Here is a 26,034-nt window from a genome sequence, read left to right as displayed (position 1 = left end):
AGAGCTCTTCACCATCACAAAGAAAAAAGAAGGTCCTTTATTTGAAATCACAACAAATGGTATACAACTGAAGTCATCACTACATCACAATCTACATTGTAGCCACCTTTCTTCATTTGAGGAACTGGTGATGCAAAAGCTCTTCACCATCACAAAGAAGGTTCTTTATTTGAAATCACAACAATCATACAACAAATGGTATACAACTTAAGTCATTGCTACATCATTTACATTGTAGCACCACAAAGAATATAGAAGAAGGTACTTGATGGTTGTCACAATATTATAATTGGATTGCAATTTCCACACTCACTAACTCCTATCATCAGTCTTCCTTCCTTTATGAAAGCATGAAGGGGTTCAACTTGACCTACTTATGAGGGGGACGATCCAAACGTTATTGCTACATGCTGGCAAACGTTTCTTGCCAAATTCCTGGAAAACATGTGTATGGATTCTCACAAACTTAATCAACAACTTCCATCAAGAATTGAATCTAATACATGTGTGGAATTTGTAAAGTCCCAATATTTACATAAATGTTCTTATCAAAGATACTAATTCAACAAAAGGAAAACATCAGAAACAGGTGTATTGATAACAACTAAAATAATCAAACACAAGTCTCATAGGGCAATGTTCATTGGCTTTAAAATCAAAGTTGTATTTAATTTTTGGAATTACAATTGATTGAAACTACATAGTGCAAAGGGCCCAATGAAGAGTTTGTAAATAGCTAGGTTAGACTTACAAGCGGTTCCATGACATTTGCTCCGAAGAAAAATCTGCAGGTTAAGCCAAGCATAAAACCTTATCTCCAAAACTGAATAAACCCTAATCCTTATTAAGACATTATTCTGAACCAAAAAATCTATTACAATCCTAAATCTAACTCTAAACCCCCTGAGATATTAAAGTGATTGGTTAACATTGGTTTGACTTTTAAAAAATCTGAGCTAGGTCACACTTGTCACCTGTGTCTGTGATATGTTACAAAAATGAAGCCCAGAAAAAATTGCGTTCGAAAATAATTATTAAGTGCTTCAAAAATTGAAGTATTAAGTGACTGGAAACACCATCTTAATTTCATCCCATTCACTTATGTGCACTATTTAGGCGTCTATAAGACGCCTATTCACAAAATCGGGTTTGCCTTGTAGTTTTAGCTTTTCATTCTCAATAGTGGTTGTTTTCAGGGTTTATTAGTTCTAATACATGCACTTGTACAAATGTTTTATCTTGGTTTGAGAATTTTTTAAATCTGCTGCTCACAAAGTTAAACAATACCTTTAAGACCGGAGCATATATCACAGGAGCAAATGTTGTGTCACCATAAAGCAATACATGCATGATAACCCTGGAATGAAGTTAATAATATTGTGACAATATCAATGATCTTCCTACACTCCTCTCACACTACAGATTGCCTCCCAATACACTTTCAAAGATTAATGCGTTGAAAAGGTATAGCCAAGCAAAATGAAGGAATCTTTCTATCATCTTCCAGAAATCTAAAAAGCATTGGTCTCTCAGCGAAGTTCACAATTTGAAGCACCTGAAACTCCACTCAAGACTTTAATGTTCCTCCAAGTATTCAAATGCTTTCACAGTAAAAATGCTGTTTAATTTTTTTTTTTTATATACAACACTGCCTATATGAACCTTACAGTAGTTGTTCAAACAGTGTTGACAAGTATTTATTAAAATCTTAAACAACAAAGTTTAATTGTTAATATTTAATTCTCAATAAATCAAGCATGGTTGTTTAAACTGTTAAACAACTACAGTAAGGTTTATACAGTAAACAGTGTTGTATAAGAAAAATTTAAACAACTTGTTATACTGTATTGAGTCTACAGTCTATAAAGAGTCTACATCATTTAAAGGCACATATATGACAAATGCATTGAGTCATTAGCATCACCTGAATACTTTAATTTTAAGTATCAACCCCCAGTTAGTTTTTATGGGCCGACAGGTATTCTATCAAAATGGAATGTTTTTCTTGAATGCATCTGCAAGGCTGGAAAATGCGTACACCAATGGAGTGAAGGATGAAATGGTTACACGCTATCAAACCCTTTGTAGCGTTCAATTAGCGCTGAAGAATAGACACATGTCTGATAAACAGGATAATTTGTTGGCTCCTTGCAAAGAGAGAGGCATTTCATGAAACATGATTTTTCACTGACAAATAAGCTCTCGGCCAATCACATGCAAGGATCTTCTTTTAAAAACAGACCAGTGAGTTCTTAAGAATAACCAAGGAGATATCATCTCTAATTATCTCCTTGGAATAACTAAAGACATCTCATGTACCAATGTTTCAAGCCTGGAGGGTGTTTCACACAAAACACATTAATTGTAAAAGAACCTTTTCTGGCAGAAAATCAATGACACTAGTTTTCTACATAATTAGGTCGAAATACCTGGAGTCCTTTGAACCACAATGCAAAAGAGAGAAAAATGTTATTACATTGACAAGTTACTCAGTTGGAGCAGCAGTCTCTTGAGGTGATGCCTTGTGTCCTTAAATAAGGTATTCCTCATTAAATTCCTCAGAAAGGCTGTAAAGACATCAGTCAAGGGATATCCATGCTTTCATGCCAGTCAGATAGATATATCCCATTAAGACAAGACCCATCATGGTACACATGCCATACAAATCAATCGAAATCCTGAAGGAATTTCTTGAGACAACCTAATTGTCCAAAAGACGGCAGGAACTTCAATAGGTGTTGATGATACAAGGTACACCATGTACCAAGAAGAAATCCATGGAATACATAGCATATTTATCCACCATAGTCCTGAAGGAATATCTTGAGACAACCTGGTTACCCTAGAGAGAGGGTAAAAGTGATGACTCTATTGTCGTTGTTAGGGAGCATTCCTTGGAATACATATCATACAAATCCACCAATGTCCTGAAGGAACTCCCTGAGACACCAAAGTTATCCAAGAGACAGCCAGAGTGTTACAGTGAGGACTTAGATTGGTCTTTTTATGGGGAACAAGGAAGCGTTCCTCTGGATACCCTTAAATGAGTCTCCGGTTTGACTTAGCAGTAATTAAGGAAATACAAATGAGTGTCAGGCGAGATGCAATTAGTGCAAGACAAATGAGCCCATGAGTCAAATTAACAAAGTTTCAGAAACACATGGAATGTGATTTCCCTATAGAGAACTTCAGCTGGTTTAACAGCTTGAAACATTTCACAAAGTCAACAATGATAATATTTGGATATAGTTCTTGAAAATAACTTGTACAAATGATATCCAATACTTGTTTTCACAAATCCAATGTAAAGGCATAATAAAGAACAGACACATTAACCATAGAGACACTTTACAGTCACCAATGGTTTGACGTCGTATGGATCGCTTTCCTTTGCCGACAATGTCCTACTTACTAAAGCGACTGGCGCGTATAATCTGGAGAGATTGAAGAGCGCCATCATATTCAACAACAACAACAACCCACTTAATGATAATATACTAATCAACTACTCAATACATTTATACCGCAATTATTATGTTACCAAGTAGCAAAACAATTACTTTTCCTCTCAAAACATTTTAGTTTCTCTATACAAATACAATTATAGGTCAATTTAGTCTTTGTAGTATTTAGTAGAAATCTAAAAACGTATATTCTAAGACTATGTATTTATAACACACAGTCAACGAGAGACCACACAGTTAACTCCCCCTTCAAGAATAAAGGTATAACCGAACAGTAATGATTGTACAGAGTGCAATGCAGGACGAGATGTAACTTTTTTGCCAAATTTCTTCAAAATTATAAAGTTAACAAAGATTAACTATTCAAATAGCTCAAGAAACACATGAAAAACACCAATATCAAATTAATCCTCAGAAATTTGCACCTTTTCTGTCAGTATCCACTATATTCTCCAGACATCGGAGAAAAAAAAGATGATATTTATTCCTGTTTATTTAAAGAACTACAGCACATGAGCAAATACCACCACCTCCAGTGAATGGCTTAGGAATATTGTTTGATAAGCAGAAGAATTGCAGTGAATACTGAATAAACACATGCTAATAACTCAACAAATGTCACGAGACAAATGAAGTAATGACACAAATCATAGATGATCACAAATCACTGGTGACAACGGATTGCTTAGGAATATTGTTTGATAGCAGAATTGCAGAGAATAATGCATAAACACATGCTCTAATACTTCAACAAATGTAATACAAATGAAGTAATGACACAAATCACATTTGATAACTAACCACTGGTGACCAGTGGATACAGTACTTGCTATTCCACACATGAAAATTCCAGCTTGATTTTAAAACATCTCTCAAAATAATTTATGGTAAATCTAATGAAATCTCCATGCTAGAATGTGATATCCAAGAAAGTATTACTTTCTCTGGCAAATACTACAGATACTCCAGAGTCAAGACATCGAAAACGAGTTGTATGCAGGTCGCACGACTGAAGAACTAAAGCACTACATCACAAATCTGAACGTGGTTTAATCGAGCGTTGCGATAGCATTCATTCCACACACAGAGATATCTCACACAGAACCATGAAAATGACATATGGATTCTATGCACGGATCAATAATAATCAATAAAAGCCTTCAGAAAGGAACAACAGAAGAAATTGATGCCGTCAGCATCTGCTATGGATCCGTAAGGCAAAGAGAGTGCTTCGGGAAGGTCAGATCAGGTAGCTTCGATGTAAGTTTAGATCTGTTTACCAAGAAGATAGACAATACATGAAAGCGAAGATGTCAGGTATAATCCCATAGAGCAGAAAGGATGTGATTATCCGAAGGGTGTAGCGTTACTTGGGGTATCCCACTTTCCGATGAGCTATCCCGAAGCATGGAGTGTAAGGGGGGGGTTGTGTGATGCCTGTGAGGGTGGTGCGATGCGGTGATTCGCGGCGACAGGCGAATGGATTACCTAATCCGCGGATCGACAGATCAGAAGATGGGGGATTATCCGGGCCATACAACATTCGGCAGGGCGAAATCCCTATGTGCAATGAGGAAGCCGCGGCGTGACGGGTTCGAATGTGGCGTGGTGTGGGTGAAGCGCTATACAGCGTGTGATGGGATGCTACTATCGGAGGAGCATTGAGATGGCATCCCGTGGCATGTTAATGGGATGCGAGGGATGATGCTGGAGAGGGATGATGCGGGGAGAAGGTTGGGGGGAGAGAGAGATGAGAGTCAGATGGGACTGGAATCTCAATCATCCCAAGCTTGGTGGATAGGACGACATTCCACTCACAGCTGGGATTAAAGGACAAGGGTCAAGACAGTTTCACAGATTGAGCTATCTTCATTAAAGGGACGCACTCCGCTGATGCAAAACATTTTCAATAAACAGCCAAGAAAATGGCGTCAATTAAAATATGAACTTTCTTCCTCTAATGATAAGGACTATATGAACTATACACTCATACACCTCCACACTGGTGTCAATTTAAAAATTATTAACTCATATATGTAACTTACATGAAAGGACCTGGGACCCGTCATACAAAGAGTCGCGATTGATCTGATCGATCGCAGCGATGGAAAGCCAGCAAAGTCAACACATAAAGTGCATGTTTGTTCATGAACTTTCTACATGTATATCCATGAATTCATTGATTTCTTGACAATTTGGTGTTTTCTTTTTTGTTGACAAAGAACATTTTGCAAATTTCCTTTGATTGATGGAAATTGATAGATTTCCATAGAGATATGATTGATTGGATCAATCGTACCTCTTTGTTAGATGGGGACCAGAAGGGTTGAGACAATTATACAGATCAAGCTTTCCTCAGTAAAGGGACAGTCAACATTTTAGAATGGTGTTCAGTAAAAAAAAGATATCCTAAAATAGCTGCATTGTCGTGTAATGCTCTCAAATCATTATGGTTTGGGCAGTTTATGAAGTGAAGTGATAAATGCAGAAATTGGTTTTCTCTTCTTCCAAACAGATAAACATGTATTTATTGTTCTTTAATCACTTACGATTCCCAATCATTGATCATATTTTTGTTTAATTTTTTTGTTGTTGTGTTTTTCTATGTTTTTTTCTCTCTATGTAATACAAATTAAATGTTATCAAAAAGATCTCTTTTTAAACAAGTTCACCTTTTTTTTTTATTTAGCTCCATCTATCAAATGTGCAGATCTTCTGCTGTTTGATGCAAGCAACAATTTGATTACAAAATATTCAAGAGCAAATCCAGAGCCCCTTTACACAGACCTCAATAATCGATTGTAGAAAATATTTTTAAGACCGATTGCATCGATCACAATGTACAATCAAACATATGATCAATCGCTAAACTTTGAGTAACAGGACCCATATCACAGATTTCACAATACCTTGATAAAGTTGACCCTCATCTGCCTATCAATAAGCTAACCCAAACTGATTTCGAGAAGTCGAGATATATTACGGACTTAATTAAATGCTAATGAAATGTCTGAATTTAATGGACTTAATTGAATACAGTCCAGACATGCAAATGACCAATATGAGGGCGAGGTCGTCTCAGGTCATCTGAGCCTACGCGACAAACCGTGTCGGTGATCACTCGTGAATCTAATGAAAATGTCTCTCGTCAAGAGGTGCTTGTCACATGATATTGGTGGCATCCATGATATACAATGCGTGTATGATATACAAGGCATCCATAGGGTCAATAATGCTTCCTTGGCAACATGGGATATTAGGAAAATGAGATGGGGAGGGTGGGGTAAGAAGAAGAGGATGGGTAGGGGGTGGGGCAGGGTGTGGGTGGTGGGATGGGGATGTGGGGCATGATCATTATCTAATGAAATTTCTCTCGTCATGGAGCTGGTCACATGATATTGGAGCCAGGTATGGTATACAAGGTATCCATGGCAACATGAGATGTTTGAAGTATGAAGTGGGAGTGGGGCAGGGGCAGGGTGGGATGGGGATGTGAAGCATGATCATCATCTAATGAAAATGTATCTTGTCAAGAGGAGCTGGTCACATGATATTGGAGCCATGTATGATGTATCCATAGGATTACTAATGCTAGCTTGGCAACATGAGATCATTTGAAATATGAGGTGGGGGTGGGTGAGGGGTAGGGTATTAGGTGGGGTGGGGATGGGAAGCACGATCATCATCTAATGAACATGCATCTTGTCAAGAGGAGCAAATCACATGATATTAAAGGCACCTACGATATACACATTCAGTGTCAAAAAGCAGTAGACTGATCAAATTCTCAGAAAATTGATTTCACAACTGATTTCAGCTGTCAGCGAGTTGCTAAGGCATCCATTTTCTTAACTTAATATGAAAAAATACAAGAAATGTGTAAGTCTCATCAAGACAGTGCTTCATTCTGCAAGGTACCTCGATGCATTCTTCAAACAGTTAAATGAAATTTGCACATGGTAAATGATAAAACCATTTCTCAAACTAGGGTCCTGGAGAATCTGTTATCCAGAACAAGCAAAACCATGAATTAAGTCGATTTTTTTGCAGTTCTTACATAAATACAATTATTGAATTTTCCACTTCTAAGGATGACAATGTACAACTGTAGTCCCATCCTATTATTCACATGATGTGTCATCGGGGGAGCATTTCATAAACTTTTTTGTCTGACAAGTTGTCAGATCTGACAACTTTCCACTATTTTGATATGCTTAGAAGCACTATTACTATGCTAACTGTCGGAAATAACAGGACTTGTCAGATAAAACGTCTGACAAGTCCTTTCATGAGACCTATTATTTTAACAAACATATCAAATAGCCACTATTACATGTACATGTCCTCTGATGTCCTCTCGAAACAAATTAATGTCAAATAAACAGAAGCACTGCTATGAGAACAGAGATAAGGAATACACTCCGAATCACACCTCAACAGTGTCATCTTACACAAAAACAATGAATTTCAATAATTATAATAGATCCAAAGACATGTTCACGGTATTTCGCTGATGTACATGTATCTCCAACATAAATCCACAGTAGTCCCACGTATTGAAATCCAGAGGAAAAAAACAGTCGCTGGACAAATTAAAAATTTTCTTCATTTCATTACTCCAGTCCATGCCAGGACACCATGAGACAATATATGCAGACAGTGATGGCCAATTCCAGACACAACAATCCGCTGCAGCTCAGAAATCGATCAAAAGCCATTCCAATGCATTAATCAATAAATAAAAGAGATCCACTTGCTCCGCTGATCACATGAAATGTGTTTAATCACCTTAGTTTACCCAGCTGCAAATCACTTGTAGTCCACTCACTGAATGACTGTTATAAGCTACTGAAATCCTAAGATCCGATTGGCTCAGAGCTGATTTGTCAGTGGAAACCAAGCTCCGTGAAACCGTCCCCTGATCATGAATGAGGTACAATGGCCCAATCTGGCATTCCACAAAGGTAACCTTCTCTTTAATTCACTTCACAAACATGTGCTAAAAGGATTACCCTGATTTGTGCATGTTTTACACAAACACCTATTGTGCAATGCCTATTCAGGCTGACAGTTCTTCCAAATATAAATTCTAACATGAGCAATCTTCAGGCGTCTTACATTCTTTCAAAATACTCCTCCATCTCGAGTACATGTATGCATTAAACATCCTTGATGGGACTGGCTATACAGGTGTCGGTCTCGAACATTCTACGGAGGCTCCAATTCATTTGATGCATTCATGAGAATGTGTTAAAAATAAGATTTTTGAACAGCTGCAGTGATATAGCAGTGGCGATCCCACCGCTGCCACCATCACGCAGTCCCTTTCGCACACACAATAAATATCACTTTGATTATGCAGTCTATTCATGGCGTGAAAAGGAGCCCGGGGGTTTAATGTGAATGCTTGAGTGTCAAATGCAGCTGATCATGATTGTTGAGAGAGAGAGAGGGAAAGAAAAGCGAAAGAGAAGAGCAGCAAAAAGTGCAAGGGGGAGAAAGAGAGAGATCACAAAAAAGGACAGGTATGAGACTGGCAATGGAAGTTTATAAATAGGGAATAGGAGATGCTATTACATTCATGAATCAGATTAAAGAGAAAGAGAGAAAGAAAGTGAAAGACAGCACTGGAAAAACACACACACAGGAAGAAAAAGAAAGAGGGAAGAGAGAGAAGAGAAGACAGGACAGATGAAAATAGGCATAAATGTACAGAAAATATATGGATAAGCAGGAGAGAGGAGAGACACACAGATATCAAACGGGTTGACAGATCGAGGAGAGATCGGTGGAGCAAAAGAAAGGAAAAGAAAGAGATCACAAGAGAGGGAGGGAGACGGAAGAGACAGAAATAGGAGACATATATACAAGAGGTAAAAGAATGAAAGAGACACCGTTTGCTCTACGGATCATGATTTCTGTGGTAACAATGAATTATAAACATAGTTAATCGGTAGTCAAACTTGCATGATCTTTACCCAGACAGAGTGAACACACAGGTGTGACAGTACATATGTACGTTGGGAGAGTCAGTTGTTTAACTTTCTCTTTCGCTTTATATTACTACTAATCTGGTCCTCCATAACTCTTCTATTTCTTTAAACATAATCAAATTGCTCTCTTCTCCACCTCCCCCTTTTCCATTCGTACCTTCCCTTTCCTCCCCATCCTCTTCTTCTCTTCCTTCCTTCCTCCTCCTCCTCCTCCTTTTACATCTTCTTATTCTCCTTCTTTGTCTTCTTTTTTGTCTTCTCCTTCTGCTCATCTTCATCATCATTTTGTATTACATCACCAACATAATCATGTTATCATTACCATTACTTCTTTTCCACCTATTTTCCTAGCAAAATTACTAAATAGTATAAAAAGAGCACACAAAAATATATCACGCATTCAGCAAGCATAGTCTGAATCAACACATAAGATCGCATTACAAAATGAATCACGCCAGATTTACAATTCTCTTGTATTATACCCCTATTGTCACTCATTACCATAACGTGAATTATCAGAAAACCCTTTTCAAGGGTGAGATCAGATCAACAATGAATAGAAAGGAATACTGCGGATTGACATGCAATAACATGTAAGAATCTTTTTTAAATATTGCTGAACATCAAACTTCAAATATTGTAAAGCATGGATGAATGAGTGATTGTGGTACAGCATGGAATCCCTGCAGTATAAACCAATTTTTTTTGTGTGTTTTACAATGTAACGAATTAAAAAAACTTTATGTATAGGGTCATTCCATGCCAATTCACCCAATGAATGTGCAATTTTGCACCCGACCATCTCAGAATTCGTTGTAATTTGGTATACATAAAATTCACCATAGCCCAAGCACAAAACAAAAAAAATTAGTCAAATCGGTCCATCGGTTCTCGTGCTACGGCCTGCCCTTTTCTCCTTGTTTTGACAAAAATGGGCGTGACCTTCAACTTTCAATGGCCACTGCGTTGTTACGTGTTGACCAATTTTCATGAAACTGGTACCATTTGATAGGAAATTCAGAGAGGAATCCAAAACATGCATCGAATAATGTATTGGAGCAATTTATAAGGTCATGACCTTTGACCTTAACTTTGACCTTGAGTTTGACCCCCGGACAAATAATTTTTTAACTTGATTTTCGTGTATGTTAATTATTGGTATGATATTGACAAAATATGTTAAAATCAATGATGATATTTTATTTCTTCACCTTTAAAAACTCTTCCAAAGATACCATGAAATTTCACTCTAGTCCCACACACTGATATTCATGTTAGTAAAGTGTTTACCAGTTACATGATTTCTTCCAATCTTAAGTTACAGTATGCAAGCACATGAAAAGAAATTAAGCTTAATCAGTTCACAAATAAAAGATTAAACCTTTATGCTCATGAATAGGTATCTGTTTAGGCATTTTGATGTTCATCAATATATATTCATTTTGATGTTCGGCAATATATATCATATATATTCATGGTAGTAAAGTCTTCACTTTTATCATCAAAATATATACATGTATATATATGTATATGATATATATTGCTGAATCATAAAATGCCTAAACAGATACCTATTCATGAGCATAAAGGTTTAATCTTTTATTTGTGAACTGATTAAGCTTAATTTCTTTTCATGTGCTTGCATACTGTAACTTAAGATTGGAAGAAATCATGTAACTGGTAAACACTTTACTAACATGAATATCAGTGTGTGGGACTAGAGTGAAATTTCATGGTATCTTTGGAAGAGTTTTTAAAGGTGAAGAAATAAAATATCATCATTGATTTTAACATATTTTTTCAATATCATACCAATAATCAATATACACGAAAATCAAGTTAAAAAATTATTTGTCCAGGGGTCAAACTCAAGGTCAAAGTTAAGGTCAAAGGTCATGACCTTATAAATTGCTCCAATACATTATTCGATGCATGTTTTGGATTCCTCTCTGAATTTCCTATCAAATGGTACCAGTTTCATGAAAATTGGTCAACACGTAACAACGCAGTGGCCATTGAAAGTTGAAGGTCACGCCCATTTTCGTCAAAACAAGGAGAAAAGGGCTGGCTGTAGCGCGAGAACCGATGGACCGATTGGACTAATTTTTTTTGTTTTGTGCTTGGGCCATGATGAATTTTATGTATACCAAATTACAACGAATTCTGAGACGGTCGGGTGCAACCACTGGGTGAATCCAGATGGAATGACCCTATAGCCAAATGAATGAACTCAGTTCCTTCTTACATGGTATCTGTTTTTAAAAGGAAATGTAAAAGATTTTTTTATCATCAAAATATTAGGATCTATATAAGGATTGCTCTCTTTCCTTTCAGTTTAGATTTTGAGTTCTTTATTTTTATTAAAGTTTCAAACTCTGACAGGATATTGCTGGTAGAATGCAGAACAATGTGAGGTTAACTTGAATGAAAGTATGTTTGGGGTGTTGCCATATCAACCAAATGAATGATTAATTATCACTTCCAGAAAGCACGGCCGCAGACACGTATCGTATTCAAGAATTTTCTAAAGTCTGGAAAAGGAAAAGTGGAACCTGAGTGAAAGGCATGTATGGCAAAGCATTAAAAGGTAGTTTGTACTCTGATATACATGTATATTGAAACAGATGTTAAAAATCCATTTAACCGAAATTAGAATACCTTAAAAAAATACTTTTGTCAAGTAATTGAATAAGCCAGAGCTGAGAAATAAGCAGTATAGATTATAACAATGCATGGGGCTACACTAAAAATTCACTGAATATTCACATCAATTGAAGAAGTACTGAAGCATCCATAAGAAACGATCAAGACTTGATTACCAGTGCTGAGAAGAACTGACATAAATAAGCATAGATGGGACTGTGTTACAAGTGCAGAGATTACACTGACATTGAAAAAATAGGTGAGACTGGATGAGAAAAAAAATTAGCTTTCACAAACACCAAAAGTCATAGATGGACAAAGTGTTGAGATTACATCAACACCATAAAGACCAGAAAGGACTGGGTGCAAAGTGTGGAGTTTACACCAACGCTGAAAAGACTAAATGGGACTGTGTCATATTATGCTGGGATTAAACTAACACCAAAAAGATTAGATAGGACTGTCATATGTGCTGATATCAAACTAACACCAAAATGAGTAGATGGGACTGTGTTTTATACATGCTGAAATTAAACCAACAACAATAAGTACAGGATGGGACTGAGTAAATTCATGGCTAGGACAAACACCAAAAATGAATAGATGGGACTGTGTTGAGACTACGAAGGAAATGACCTATAAGACTGTATGGAATGCAGTCAGGAGGTATGGCAGGAATGTTTGAAAGAGGGGAAAGCTGGAAAGGACGGACGGTGGGGGGTTTCTGGGAGATAAGACACAACATAGCATGTTCCCAATCAAAATGATATACTTCACATCAGCCAGGGACATCTTTCACGATATCATCACAAGCACAAGTTCAGTGAAATCCTAATGGAAGTAACTCTAATACAGAGTCTTTACAGACATTCCCATTTATGTTACAAATCAAAATGATATACTTCATATCAGCCTTCATATCAGCCTGGGGGATCATTCATTAAGCATATAAGTTCAGTGATATCCTATCAAAATCTATGTTAACTTCCACATAAATGTTACAAATCAAACCTCATATCAGCCTGGGGCATCTTTCACAAGAATCATAAGTTCAGTGATATCCTATTGAAATCTTTGTTAACTCCCATACAAATTCCTATTAGTGTTACCAATCAAACTTCCTATCAGCCAAGGGCATCTTTCACAGTATCATCATAAGCGTAAGTTCAGTGACATACTATTGAAATCTGTCATATCAGCGTGATTCCTAATGCATTTGTGAAACACTACCAGACCACCTAGTTATCTACAAGCCACTTCTCAATGTGAAATGTCAAGTAGTGCTTAGTGTGATTAACTTGAAGTTATACCTCACATCTATTGTGTGTGGCATTTAAAGGTAAAAGAAAGTAGTTGCAGCAAACAATTATTTCATGAGAAAGTCTTTTAAATCAAGATTAATTGTCATCATGTTATCATATTACTAGATCTGGTAGATTAATGTAACTTGTCTTTGTGAAATCATGAAATCTTGGCTAAACCGATAATTATGATGATCACTAACACAGAAAAGCATATGTGGGACAGTGTATTAATATTGCTTGGAAAAATACCCAATATTTGATGGAATTTTGTGCTTATTTTGCTCATTTCTCAGCAATTACGCATTTTCCTCCAGAGCCATTTGACATATATTTATACATACAAACACTTGGTGGTAATTCTATCGCGTTCTGTTCGAACTCATTTTTTTATCGTTACCACAACTGGTATTTAAATTAAACTGTCACAGAGTACTTCAATGTATTTCTCTCCATTGAGCGCCTCTCTAAATAATGTAATTTTAATCCTTTCAAAGATTTGATAAAAAAAATGATACTTCAAGAGTGGGGAAATGCATTTTATACTTTGCCAGGAACTCACAATAAAGTTCAAAACTGTGAAGTCATTTAACTCCTTTCAAATGTTTGCATTGTTTTTAATTTCGGATAATTCAAAAGAGAGTGGGAAATGTTTATTTATACTTCAACAGGAACTCACATTAACCTGTGAAGAGGTATATAAGTAATTTTACTCCTTTTAACATTTTTTTAAAGGATATCTTTAAGCTGGAAGAAATAATGCAGAGCTAAAAACTAATGTTGCATCTACGGTAAACCTATGCCTCTCTAATGTGAACACTGTTTTCAATCAAGATATTTACAGACAATGTAGAAGCGCATTGAACACCTAACAAGGCAGATACATGCGCTATACAAATCCTGTATTATCATTAATCATTATTATCATATTTTTGAGCAGAATCTTGTCCTCATCAATTGTCCTTATTCCTGTATTTGGTAATTTTAACTAAATTATCTTAAGCCTCACCGACAGAATAAACCTATGCCTCTCTAATGTGAACACTGTTTTCAATCAAGATATTTTCAGACAAGAAGCAGACCTTAAGGCACTGTGCCGTCAATTGAATCAACAAAAACAAAATATCATATCACTGCTCTGATGTTATTCTAAGAGCAGCATGAATAAACAGCACTTCTAAGTTCCCCTTTCTGCAACCAAACACGACCAGTTTTCGGAGTATTATGATATGTCTTGATCATGACTGGGCTATTTTGGGCCAGTCTACACCAGCCTCAGTTTTTTTCAAATTACTCTCTAATTTCTGATCCGGCAACTTACCCTATTCGGAGCAATATCTATGGTCCATTAACACAAAGTCTAGCGATGAATGTATCCTTGAATTTCATGATTATTTGCATATCATCCTCAATGCAATCAATTGTAACAATTTCTTATATCATCATTGCAAAGCTTTGTGCTTTAAGGGCTGTGCTCTAGCAAAGTAGCCAAATCAGAAGCCAATTGTAATACAGGGGGCTGTGTCATAAAGATGATTGTAAGTTAAGAGTGACTTAAAGAACGACAGGTGATCCTTTCTTGTTGAACATTTGTATACACCAAAATGTTTACTGGTGATGGTTTAGCGCGTAAGAAAGGTTCACCAGTCGTTCTCAAAGTCGCTATTAACTTACAAACAGCTTTGTGAAACCCACCATAGGTGCGACTTTCCACACATTTTGTGGATTTCAAAATTATTTATAATCCTAAGTCGACTCAGGATTATTTGCAACATAGGGTGTAAGTTCACCAACTAATATTCAAATACACTAGGGAAAGTATTTCTTGACTGGACTGGTAGTACTTATTATGTTTCAGTACCATGCTATTCAAACACTGATGCCCATAGTATGTGAACACAGTGGTAAGTGTGTCTCGCAGTCAATTGCAAATTTCCACTTATTGTTGATCTACCGGTACTTCTTGTTACATGGATTGTAACCTACTCAGAGCTGCCAACCTGAACAAGAACATTTTAGTGTTTTCAAAGAAATACCAAACGACAACACATAAGACTGAAACTTCAGAAATCAGTATTTTGAATGAAACCATCAGAATTCTTCTCATTTTTCAGTACTTAATACGGAAAATCTCTACTACCAGGCAGCTCTGTCTACTGCTAAATTTGATCTTAAAATTGTAAAATTGCAACAGAAATTTGTGATTACAAATATTTCCTTGCAATATCCCCTCAAGCGGCATTTCCCTTTAGAGGTCAACTCGGCAGACTCGACTGTACCTGACGACTACACGCATGTTGTAGACGTCATGTAGGAGACAGAATGAGGCAATAAGCTCCGTGAAACAATTACAGATGAAATGTACATTGTCCTCCTCTCACGCATCTATCTCTCCTCCCATCAATTAACATTCGACCCTCGGACACCATCTGAGCACATCACATACTTGTCTGATGACATCATAATCACCATAGCAACCAATGTCAATCTAATCTATGATATATAGGAGATTCTGATCACCCAAATGATCTCTTTTCCAGTCAGACTTGCTTGGGAGGTGTTCAGTAAAGGTGTTGGTAATTATGGATGACTTCTCATACAACTTTGCACTCACGTTAACACTTGACTTATACCTTGGGCACATATGACGTACGGCGGCCATACGGCGAGTCGAAAACAGCCATTTTATTCATTTTCATTCAAACCACCTATATGTCGCTGGTCCAACAAATGTTAAAACGGCTGTTTTTGACTCTCCGTACGGCTGCCGTAGAGCAAATGTGACCAAGGTATTAACAATAAACTGGTTACACTGGCTTGGGAGGTGTTTGGTAAAGGTGTTGGTAATTATGGACTACTTCTCATATGAATTTGCAATGAAGTTAACACTTAACAATACACTGGTCAGACTGGCTTGGGAGGTGTTTAGTAAAGGTGTTGGTAATTATGGATGACTTCTCATACGACTTTGCACTCAAGTTGACACCTGACTTGACACTAAACTGGTCAGATTTTCACAAGAGTCCTAATCTACAATGCACAATGCAAGTCAAGTTTTTGTAAACTAGGTTGAAGGTTTACAAGTATGATGATACACCATTCCGGTAGATTGTACTTTCACGGATGATGGTGATGATGAAGGAAATTATACTTTCCATATTCATACAAGTCCAAATTTTACAAAGAAAATAGAGAGTTCTTTCATGGAATAATTTATGAAGCAAAATTAGACTACCATATTTTCAAAGGCAGTCATTTATAATGCATTATGCACCATCAATGGAATAATTGTGAAGGTTTTTTATGCCATAGCATTCAAAGAATTCTATTATCCACGAGATCTGGAGCATATCGACTGTGTACATAATCAAAATGATATCAGCCTTGTAACAGTCACGTTTTTAGTCCTAATGACATTAATATGACATTCAAAAGTGCTGGCATTGTGCAAAAAGAGTCTTAATTGAATACAGTGAACAAAGAATAAAATGATCCATGGAGATAAATAAAATACAAGTATCCTTTGACATGCTTTTATGTGTTCCACCGTCTCTGTTTTCCACTATTCTTTTGAAAAAAAAGCTATCACAAGCATTTTGCATCTTCTTGTTTTTTCTTCTGTGTATTTTCTTTTTTGTATCATGCAATTACAAATTTGTATACCACTGTATATAATTGATACAGCACACCACTGATCTATTTCTACAAATTAATGTCCTTACCCAAATACACATCTTCATACTGCAAAACAATAAAGCCTTCAAAGATCTATTACATAGCTATACATACAGCTGCTATTCAAATATTCTATACATATTTGGAAACTACAGTCTAATTGCATTACAATTCCAAACACACAATGTCACTCAACAATTTCTTGAATAAAATGATATATATACATACAATTGCACCACATACATGTATAAATAATTTCTAACACACATAAACCTATGAAGAAATAAAGTACTCTCTCTATACAGAACACATACAGAAACTGGACAAAAGAACGGATAACAGAAATAAAATATACTCACAAAAAATGCATAACAAATACTTACATAGAAAACATACATAATACACACATTTATTCACAAAACGCATCACATCATATTGAGCAGCCCTTCACTGTATATGTATATTTAAAAAACTCTTCATATACTTTCATAATGAAAACATATTTAATTTGACCATGTTTCATAACAATTTGTATCAATCGCAAATACTAAAATTTGATAACATGTGACTTTTTCAGCAGTCTGTGATTTGCGATTTATAACATGGTGTATGAAACAGAGCCCGGGGACTGGTTACAGAAAAAATTACAATTGAATGCAGAACTCAAAAAACTGAACACAAATTGATTTTAAGCCTATCACATATTTCAGGAACTGCGGAACAGAAATTTTGATTAGCAACCCCCCCCCCAACTTTCAATTTTTTTCCCTGGCTCAGGGGAGCGTTTCATCAATATTTTCATCTGACAAGTTGTCAGATCTGACATCTTCCTCTGATGTTGATTGGCTGAGAGGTACTGTTACTATGGTAACTGTCGGATAAAATGGGACTTGTCGGATAAAACGTCCGACAAGTCCTTTCATGAAACGCCCCCCTGGACTGCATTTAGGACATGTGTTTAATGACAAATCTTTCTGCGACCAGCTCCCGATTTGAAAATAAGATAATTGTCCAATGGACCATTCAGAGCACAGCAAAAGTTCACTCACCTTTAGTGGATCTTCTTCCTCCTCCTCGTCGTCATCTTCGTCCTCCTGATCATCGATGATCGAGTCAGCAGATGACGGTGATCGATTGAAGGAAGGAATGAGAAATGGAGCATGGAGAATGGATGGGATAGGTTTTTAAGAATAGACAGATGGATTGATACGAAAGGAGATACAGAGAGAGATGGGGTAAAGAAGATAAAAGATAGTGACAGGAAGAAATGAGAAACAGAAAAGATGGAAGGAGAGAAATAGGAGATGGATGGATGGAAGGAAGGAAGGAAGGAAGGAAGGAAGGAAGGAAGGAAGGAAGAAAAAAAGAAAGAAAGAAATGATAGATGAAGAGTGAATTAAGGTTGGTAGGAGTGGATTGAAGAGATAGAGGAAAAAGAGATATGAAGGAGGGATGGATAGGAGATAAAATAATAAATAAGAAAGACATGGGGAAAGAAGGTATAAGATAAGTGAAAGGAAGAAATGGAGAGTGGAAGGAGAATGGGCAGATAAGAGAAGATGGAGATTTGACAAAGGACGGAAAATGATAATGAAGGGGAGAAAAGGGAAAAGGAAAAAGAACAAAAACAATTAATACATGTACATTTCAGAAGCATGCACATTCAACGTGCAGAGTGCAATATGAAGGGGAACTGTGCACTAGGCTATAGGAGGGTACATAGAGAAACACTGCAATCAAGCACCATGCTTTCATATTGTATACATTAAGCCCGGTGCACACTATGCGATTCATTGCGATCCAAATTTCAAAGAATGGCAATAACATCTGAGATGAACATTCCAGCCGATTACATTTTAGCAATCAGAGTTCAGAATAGTAGTAGGGACTACTGAAATCTAAATTCAGTCTTGTTCAAGACTCCTTGTATGAATAAAAGCAAATTCAATTTCAAATTGTAATGACATCATCATCGGCTGCGACTTGAAGCCAATTTGGACTTTACTCCGACCACAGGGCTTGCCGCAAAGCAAAATTATGATTTTATTATTCCTAATATAATGCTGAACTTCAATTAAAATAACTTTACTTCTCCGCACCTTCATATTTTATGCAAAATGTGATTTATTAACAAATCGTGACGCATCAAATCGCATAGTGTATACTGGGGCTTACACAGCGGCGTTTCCAGGATTCCAAAATAGAGGGGGCACAAATAGCAAATTTGAAAAATATAGGGGGCACAGAGTACAATTTTCTTGCACTTTAGTCTTATTATCAGACTTCAACAGGTAATTTTCAAAATATAGAGGGGGGCGTGGACCCCTTGCACCCCTCCTGGATCCGCTACTGCTTTTATATTCCACATTCTTAGAATGCTGCAGCCTGATTGGTGAAAAGTGTATCATGTGATATTATAATGTAGAATTCCCAATCAAAAACAAGTATTACTTCAGATTGGGTTTGTTTGATTTTTGTGTGTGTTGCAAATGGTAACTAATTTTTGTGTAACATATATCTTGTGAGATTCAAAGAAAACCTGCAACTCAGCAAAAATATGACCTACAAATCAGCAAAAAATATGAAATTATATATTCAAAAATGGTAAAGCAAGAAGAAGAATCAATATAAGTCACGTTTGGTGCATTACATAATCAACAAGCAAAAATGAAATACTTGCAACATAAAAGCAAATTTGCAAAATATATGTTTTCCTAGTCCCCATCTTTCTGCTAAATTAAACTCTTGATGTAACTTGAAACTATTTTCATGAACTTTTACCTTCTTTTCAATATCTAAATTTGCAGTTACATAATATAGCGTATTGTAGGAAATAAAATCTTATATCAGATTTAACACAAATCATTTGTTTTCATATGAAAGGTAGTTTAAAGGGCTCATTCGTACTATTACTACCTCTGATTCTACTTTGACAACTACTACTACTACTATTACTACTACTACTACTACTACAACTACGACTACTACTACTACTAGGTTATACTAGCACTACTACTACTACTACTACTACTACTACTACTACTACTACTACTACTACTACTACTACTACTACTACTACTACTACAACTACGACTACTACTACTACTAGGCTATACTAGCACTACTACTACTACTACTACTTCTACTACTACTACTACTACTACTAGGCTATACTAGCACTACTACTACTACTACTTCTACTACTACTACTACTACTACTACTTCTACTACTACTACTACTACTACTCTACTACTACTACTACTACTACTTCTACTACTACTACTACTACTACTACTACTACTACTACTACTACTACCACCACCTCCACTTCTTCTCCTTCTGTTATTATTACTAAACTTCGAACAGTACTGCATTTTCCATCACACTACTACTAGTACAATTACTTCTGCTAAAATTAAATACTTTTCTTTCCACCTCCCTATTGATTTCCTTGAATAATACATTAATTTCTATTTTTTTCAATCATTAACTATCTTGAATCTTATTCATCACATATTTTCAATCTTAACTCCCTTCAACAAACATCAAAGCCACTGCTAAAATAGTGAAAGAAAGTGATATGATTGCTATGAATGGTAACGAATGAAATGAAATTATTTTAAATGAATGTGTATATATATGAAGTGCATTCAATCTAAACCAACCAAGGAATTCATAAATGCAGGAACTGCATTCTATTCAGAAAGTAACTCTATTTCCCCTTTTCTTTATAGAGTGAGAGAAAGACTTATCACATCACTATCAAAAGACATCTTCATGTTCTTTTTACATCATTACCATTTTTTTTCATCTGTACAAAAATGATTCAATCTTTCCTTTTCACAAAACACCAGGGGTCTAATATAGAGGAGTTGTATTTAAACAACACTAATAAAATCAAATATAGTTCCATTTGATTGCATCTCCTTCTGCAACAGGCCTTGAATTGATAACTTCTACGGCCTGTATTCTGAAGTCAGGTTTACTTTAAACTCTGGTCCAAAGTTGTGGTTTACCTGTGGATAGCCAATTGTGATATAAATCTCTTACAGTAGAGGTTCAATTTTGATAACTGCTCATTTTACTCTCAAATCAATCTTAACTGTTTAGGAAGAATAAATAAGATAATTGTCTTCAATGTTAAAGAATTAGGAAAGAGCACACTAAACATAACAAACATACCTAGTGAAAATTTTTTGACGTGTTTGGCTTTCCATAATTTTAGAACAGAGTTAGACCACGGTCCAATTTAACCCGAGTTCAGAATACAAGCCTATGAGTCACACAGCTTTTTTTTTAACGATTTTTGTATTTGTTTTTGCTTTTTTTCTAATTTGATGAAGGGAAAATTGCTTTACATTCAATGCAACAACACAATGATTTTAGATGTACATGTATGTGAATGAAATGAAATGAAACATTTGTGGGATTCACAAAAAAAAATATTTATTTTCAAAGGGCTTTTCCATGCAATGCTTTCTACACAAAATATGTCCTATTTCCGCTTTTAATTCATACTTTTGTGGTGTGTAAAATGAATTTATACATGTAAATTTAATTGCCTAAATAGGCCAAATCAAATCGATCTGTTTAGAATAGTTTAAAATTCAAAACAAAATACATACTCATTTTTGTTGAGATGTTGGATAAAAATGACTCCCAAAATGTAAATATGTAACATTTTTCATATATACAGAATAGAATCTTGACCATTCACATACACATGGTTCAAAAGAACATACTTGTATCCATTCAATTTCATCAAGAATTTTCTTTTGTGATAACTGTGATTTTTGGACCATACATCCATATCGAGCCATATCACGTAGAGATAAGTGATATATATTATTCAGGTAACATTGCATGGAATAACCCACACATGAATTGAAGTGGAACAAAAATGAGTTTAAAAAAAAACATCAAGTGATTTCATCTCCATTTGAAGCATACCTTTGGTTTCGTCTATTAGCAAACCAACGAGACGTTCGGGGAAAGCAATGGAATTCAGAACGACACAAAAATTGCAATTAAAAAATATATGCAAAAGACACTGAGCATAGAATGAGGGAATAGCAAACTGGGGGGGGGGGGGGGGGGGGGTGTTTCACGAAACAAACAGTCTGTGTTTTTCACTGACAAAGTTGCTCTGAGCCAATCAGATGCAAGGATTTCAGTAGCTTATAACAATAGTCAGTGAAAATTGCTGACCATTTGATTCATGAAATGCACCCCCTGATCTAGAAGCTGGGAGATTTGGGGGAGTATACAGTTTCCGTAGAGGGCGCCATGCTTTTTCTTACAAGAATGGAAGTCGACTTGAAAGAACCCATGCAGAATATATATGTATATGCAAAAAACCAAACTGGGTATACTTGCGGGGTTTGAATGGATGCATGAGAAAACACAAAATTGATTTGAAAGACCCAGCGTTGATTGATTTATGATAAGCATCACTTTCAATTTTTTTTTTTGGTGGGGGAGAGGGGGGGGGGGGGTGGTCATTTATTACATAGGCTTATTTTGCCAAGCAAATGCTCTTTTTGGTGATGATTTTAGTCATTCCCTATTTTTCTTTCACTTTAGATATTGCAAGAATAATGCATGAATAATGCTGATTTGATTTTTATGGGTTTTTTTCGGGGGGGGTGTCCATCGATTCCTTGCCTAGCAAATGTTCATTTTGTTATTCAATTTGGGACATGCCTATTTTTCTTCACTTTAGGTATGGCCAGGTGATATCAGCGACATGAACGATGCTAATTTTACTTTTTTCTGGGGGGGGGGTGTCATTGATTTCACTGCCGAGCAAATGCTCTGTTTTGTGCTGATTTTGGACATGGCCAGCTAACATCAACAGCAAAAATGGTGCTGAAACCTCAAAGCCACAAAAACTTGACCTTTACCTAATGGGGGAGGAAGGGGTGGGGATTGTCTTCATTTTCCTAGCAAATGCATTTTCTGTCGTGAATTTCAAACATGCCATTTTAAATTTGAGTTTGGCCCGATTATATAAATAGCATGGACATGATTAAGGTTTTAAGACAAAGTACTTCCCTTATGCCCTTTGTTTTTGTTTTTTTTGCGAGGGGGGGGCCATTTTTATTCTTTGAGCGAAATCTGTTTTTGTTGATGAACTTGGAGCAAGACCGTTTTACGTAAGGTATGGCCAACAAACATCAATAGGATGGATTTTGTAAAAGGTTTCACAAATGTGTTCAGATCATCCAAGTTAGGTCTGACATGTGACACTTCTGAAATATTGTTACCCAGGCCATCAAAGGATAAAGAAATGGACAAAGAGATGAGGACATATTTCTGCATGAACCACAATCAAGCAATAAAGTCATTGTGGAGACAATAAAACCCTAAAGAAAAAAATGATGAAGTCTGTTAGTTCTCTGGCACTGGTCCAAATATATAATAACATTTTAATCAATGATTAATAATACTATGGAAGAGTGTTATTGAATCAATGAGCTTTGAGAAGAGAAGGGCATAAAACCTAACGGCGAGTCGAGGGAATGTGTCTACATGGTTTTTCAATTGTTAGCGTGAGCATCGGATCTCTTTTGGTGAAGTCTTTGATGCTATTTTTTGTTTTAATGAGCCGAGAAAAAAAATGAATCAAAGTGGGTCCTTCACCTCTGCTACAGGATGAATTACCCCGGTGTCTCTCCTCTTCTCCCTCGGTCTCCTCCTGGAGAGGGCGGTGTTACTGGTGCTATTCTTCTTCAAGGCATCCTGTTCCTTCTCCCGCTCCTTCGCCCGCTCTTTCGCTTCATCAGTTGCTGCATAAGAATCAAGAAAATAGGTGTTGAAAGCATGATTCGCAAGTCAGGAGACAAACAACATTTTGTGTTAATTTTTGCCATCAGCTAGAATCCATTGTTAATTTATCACATAATTGCTGCTCGAGAGTGAAGAAACATGACGCCATTTATTGATATATGGAGTAATGATCTAGACATAACTTGATGTCCTGACATTTTTTAATAAAACAAGATTTCCCCAAAATATGAGATTTAGAGTCATGTTACCACTCTTATTCCCTAAATGCATAGACAGTTATGAACAAACCTGATTTATCATCTCTGTTGGATCTCCCTAGTCTTGCTGTGGCCGTTGGGGTACTGCTTGAGTCTGAGGTTGTGCTTCTACTCGGTCGCGCCACAAAGGTCATTGTTTGAGGTTCCTCTGGCTTATCATCCTGCAACAATAAGGAAATCTCATTCATCACATCAATTCATGTATGATTTGAATCCTTATTATGAACTCTCTGTACTTTCCCACAATCCAACCCACCCTCTCTCTTTCTCTCTCTCATCACACACATTTAACCCCCAAATCACCCACCTCATCCCCAATATGCATCCTATCAATTATCAAGTCATTTACTGGTAATCACTAAACTCCACTCACATTCACATAATACATCCATTTACTTAACCCACTAACCCACTTACTCACCCACATATCCCACACACTCACACTTATTTATCACATTAAATACCCCCTCCATTCAAAAACTGAACACACAGCTCACACACTAACAATGAAACACACTCACATTCAACTGTTAAGTCAACTCACACACCCACACACTCAAACATCAAAATATATGATCTCAATGTCAAAATGATGTCACTATTTTTCTGTAGTTGAGATCCAGATTTGATTGAAGCATGGGGCACATCACACAAATAGTATAATTCGATATATTACTGTTTAGTTAAAGGACAAGTCCACCCCAACAAAAATTTGATTTGAATGAGAATAGAAAAATTCAACAAGCACAACACTGAAAATTTCATCAAAATCGGATGTAAAATAAGAAAGTTATAGCATTTTAAATTTTCGCTTATTTTCAACAAAATAGTTATATGAACGAGCCAGTTACATCCAAATGAGAGAGTTGATGACATCACTCACTCACTATTTCTTTTGTATTTTATTGTATGAAATATGAAATATTTTGATTTTCTCAATAAGCAAAACTTTGAAATGTCACAACTTTTTAATTTTACATCCGATTTTGATGAAATTTTCAGCTTGTGCTTGTCTGATTTTTCTCTTTTGATTCAAATCAACATTTTTCTGAGGTGGACTTGACCTTTAGTTTACAATAAAAGGGTATTACAAGAAACTGGTCTATGATCGATTATAAATAATTTGCAATTGATAGATCAATTCTAACTAAAGAAAATAGCCCTATCCAAAGTTGCAAGACACTAATTAGCAACAAACTGCAATGATTTTGGATGTAACACAGACTTGCAATAAAATGTCAGTTTGTTGCAACTACCCATTGAAACAATGTTTAACATGACTACTCAACTATCAACATGACAAATATAAACAACTTGTCAATTGTGTAACTGTAGGTCTACATAAAACTTTATAAACAAGTTACAATCAATCTTTAAAAAAAAGAAATAGATTATAGGTGTATGTTGCAGAGCCCTTGCAAGAATTATTGTAACAGTGTAATGGGTGTTTGCCAGGTGCAAAGTTGTTTATTTATACATGTTGTTCTAATGACATAATCAAAGTAAATGCACTTTTATAATGCTCATTTGGTATAAACCATGCAATTTTACATGCTAACAAAAAGATGAAATTAAAATATAAAAAAACACAAGTTGTCCATATCATAGTGATTCTAATATTGTACAAGTAATCCAACCTAAGAGTTAAAAAGGTTTTTGAACTCAAATATTGCTACCATGATAACCATCATTGAATGTCAACAAAGACAAAATACCATTCACCAAAATCAGTTAAATACTCCATTCCGATTGGCTAGAAAGTATAGTTACTATGGTAATTGTCGTTGAAACACAAATACTTCACTCTGATTGGCTAGAAAGTATAGTTACTTAGGTAACTGGCATTGAAACACAAATACTTCATTCTGATTGGCTAGAAAGTTTGTGTTTGTTTTTACTATGGTAACAGTC

General features: G+C 36.0%; 1 protein-coding gene across 10 annotated transcripts in view; it reads right to left on the bottom strand.

The window, feature by feature from the left end:
• The window catches only part of LOC121406090 (protein phosphatase 1 regulatory subunit 12B-like), a 142,730-nt gene that overhangs the window by 26,185 nt on the left and 90,511 nt on the right, over positions 1-26,034 (bottom strand). For 7 of the 10 annotated variants that reach the window (XM_041597100.1, XM_041597101.1, XM_041597105.1 and 4 more), the window contains 4 exons: positions 24,155-24,284; positions 23,720-23,865; positions 22,028-22,039; positions 18,126-18,170 (listed from right to left, as the gene is read on the bottom strand). In XM_041597100.1, the coding sequence (XP_041453034.1) occupies positions 18,126-18,170; positions 22,028-22,039; positions 23,720-23,865; positions 24,155-24,284 (333 nt within the window). The remainder of the gene's footprint in view (positions 1-18,125; positions 18,171-22,027; positions 22,040-23,719; positions 23,866-24,154; positions 24,285-26,034) is intronic. The other 3 variants (XM_041597102.1, XM_041597103.1, XM_041597104.1) reach the window with 2 other exon arrangements.

Source organism: Lytechinus variegatus, chromosome 19, assembly GCF_018143015.1.
Source record: "Lytechinus variegatus isolate NC3 chromosome 19, Lvar_3.0, whole genome shotgun sequence".
Taxonomy (NCBI): Eukaryota; Metazoa; Echinodermata; class Echinoidea; order Temnopleuroida; family Toxopneustidae; genus Lytechinus; species Lytechinus variegatus.
This window is presented reverse-complemented; position numbering and strand designations above follow the sequence as displayed.